The sequence below is a fragment of the Berghia stephanieae genome, chromosome 11 (genome assembly GCF_034508935.2).
Source record: "Berghia stephanieae isolate SIO BIC M18660-M18661 chromosome 11, UCSD_Bste_1.3, whole genome shotgun sequence".
In the NCBI taxonomy this organism is placed as follows: domain Eukaryota; kingdom Metazoa; phylum Mollusca; class Gastropoda; order Nudibranchia; family Aeolidiidae; genus Berghia; species Berghia stephanieae.
In genome coordinates this window covers 7,177,999-7,180,498 of record NC_088370.1, presented here as the reverse complement: position 1 = coordinate 7,180,498, position 2,500 = coordinate 7,177,999, and the positions used below count along the sequence as shown (strand labels likewise).

Here is a 2,500-nt window from a genome sequence, read left to right as displayed (position 1 = left end):
GGCACCGGTGTAAGATAACGAACTGAACAAGTGTGTATGAAAGGTGTCAGAGAAAGCAAGAAAGAATAATACAGGAAAAAAAACCATCCCCTAAAAAATCAGTCTACCTCGACTGGATACCCGCTTACCCTTTTTGAGTTTAGGTAGAATTTTGAAGGTGACGGGTATGGACTGGTATCGATTTGACACACGACACATGTACAGTCCAACCATTGACATTAGATCTGCTTCTGACACCAGGGATGTGTTCAATATCAGACGATCTTCAACTTTCCTGGGGATGAAATATTATAAAAATAAAATAAAATTCCCTTTGTTCATCCCCAATGGGAAATATATTTCTAGGGTTTATTTCAAGGGAAGACTGGAAGAACCTAGGCGTCAGCCGCAGTGCAACGCTGCAAATTGAGCTAGGGTGAGGTGACTTGCTCAAGACCACACAATGCAGCGGCGGTTGATCGAACTCAGTACCTTTCGGGTAATAAGCAAAGACTGTACCGCTGAGCCACACTTCCCCTTAATTCTCTAATGTATTTTCTAGATACAATCCCTGGATCTCGGATGTTTGAAAGGATTTGGTTGCTGTGGTCATCTGAACAACAAAACAACATTTTTTTCTTCTGACAACCCCCCCCCCCCCCCCCCCCCCCGGTCAACCTAGCAGTGATTGGGTCTGTTAGATCTTGCGGAAAGTACTTTGCGATAGACTAGCGTCCTATCGGAAGGGTAGCAAGAAATTGCTATTGCCTGTTTCATGGATAAACTCCGGCTTCATGGGTCCAATGCCAATGGCTATGAAGGACTACTGTTTCTTTCTTTATCTGGTTTACCTCATAATATCACCGAGTCGAAACGATGGGTCACTTTTCTCCCTAGCACGTTTTCTGTATTCCTCTAGGGGGCAAAATGGAATTGAACTTTCATTTCATACAGTCCAAATCGTCTATTAGTCGCCCTGCCTCTGTTTATATATATATATATATATATATATATATATATATATATATATATATATATATATATATATATATATTATATATATATATATATTCATTTTTTAAATTCATACATTTATTTGTTTGGGTTTATTTTTTTATTTACTTATTTATTTATTCATTCATCTATTTCGGTATCCATTTATTTATCAATCTACGGGTTTTTTTTTAGCTACACACATCCAGCCAATCTATATACCTCTATCAATATCCGTGACTATTTGTTACCGAGACCACATATGTAACCCACCATCTTCTAACAGTACCTCTCTGTCGGGATGAATTGGAACCCCCCCCCCCCCCCCCCCAATCCCCTCCACCCCCTCCTCGACTTCACCCGGGATCAATCTCGAACCCTTTGGGTTTTGAAGCGAGTGCTCTACCAACTGAGACATCGGGGTCCCTTATATATATATATATATATATATATATATATATATATATATATATATATATATATATATATATATATATATATAAATATATATATATATATATATATATATATATATATATACATAGTAAAATGCAAATAAATGAAAGGCAAAATGTCAAACCCAGTTTTGGCATGCCATTTCTGGGGGGTTTTTTTTTAATGCCAAGTGTTTGAAATTTGGCATTGAAAACGCCATATTGGCAACCCTGATGTCGGGCTATGAATTTACCAGTCCCCCAATATCTAACTTTGACACTATCCATTCAATCTTACTGGACAGCAGGGAGTTTTTCGATGTCTGCGATGGTTCCGTTGATGTGCCACAACATGTTGATGGGACAGCAGTAATCTCCCCTTGCTGCTATGGTGATGTCGATGACGTCACCGTGTTCTATCTCGTTGACGGTTTCAGGCCTTTTGGTGATGACAATGGATTCTGTGGAAGAACATATTTTATAATGAATCCTGAGAGGGTTTGAGTATTTAGCCGTACTCTGAGTAAAAAAAAAAACAAACAACAAACAAACAAACAAAAACAAAACAAAATTTTTAAAAACAAAACAAACAAACAAATGAAAAATCCTACAAAAAAAACCCACGTATTTAGAATTTTAGCCAGAAAACTACTCAAGATTAAAATGACCTTCATTGCCTTCATATTGGCATATACTATCAAACCTGGGACTTTAGTGAAGTCTTCTTTTAAATCACGGGTTTGAGTGTTCGTTTTTTGTTTTGTTGTTGTTATGTTTGATTTTTTTTTTGTTTTTGTTTTTTTTTTGGGTTTTTTTTTTTTGTTGTTTGTTTTTTTTTTTTTTTTTTTTTTGTTTTGTTTTGTTTGTTTTGTTTTTGTTTTTTTTTTTTTTTTTTTTTTTTTTTTTTTTTTTTTTTTCTACAAAACGAGGGTCATTTTATCAATCCATATCTGAGGGACGAGTTTTCTGGGCAAAATTCTAATATGTGTTTTTTTTTTTGTTGTTGAATTTTTTCAAAGTATGACAGTATTATTAATAAATATGTTTGCTGTCCAGAACTTCCTCGTGAGGATTTTATCTGCTGTCCAATTATT

At 35.4% G+C, this 2,500-nt stretch overlaps 1 protein-coding gene across 1 annotated transcript in view; it reads right to left on the bottom strand.

Moving 5' to 3' along the window:
* Positions 1-2,500, bottom strand: part of LOC144956317 (contactin rig-6-like) — a 49,760-nt gene that overhangs the window by 6,832 nt on the left and 40,428 nt on the right. Inside the window, exons 16-17 of the mRNA XM_078886817.1 lie at positions 1,705-1,925; positions 129-274 (exon numbers count right to left, since the gene is read on the bottom strand). Of these exons, the coding sequence (XP_078742943.1) occupies positions 129-274; positions 1,705-1,925 (367 nt within the window). The remainder of the gene's footprint in view (positions 1-128; positions 275-1,704; positions 1,926-2,500) is intronic.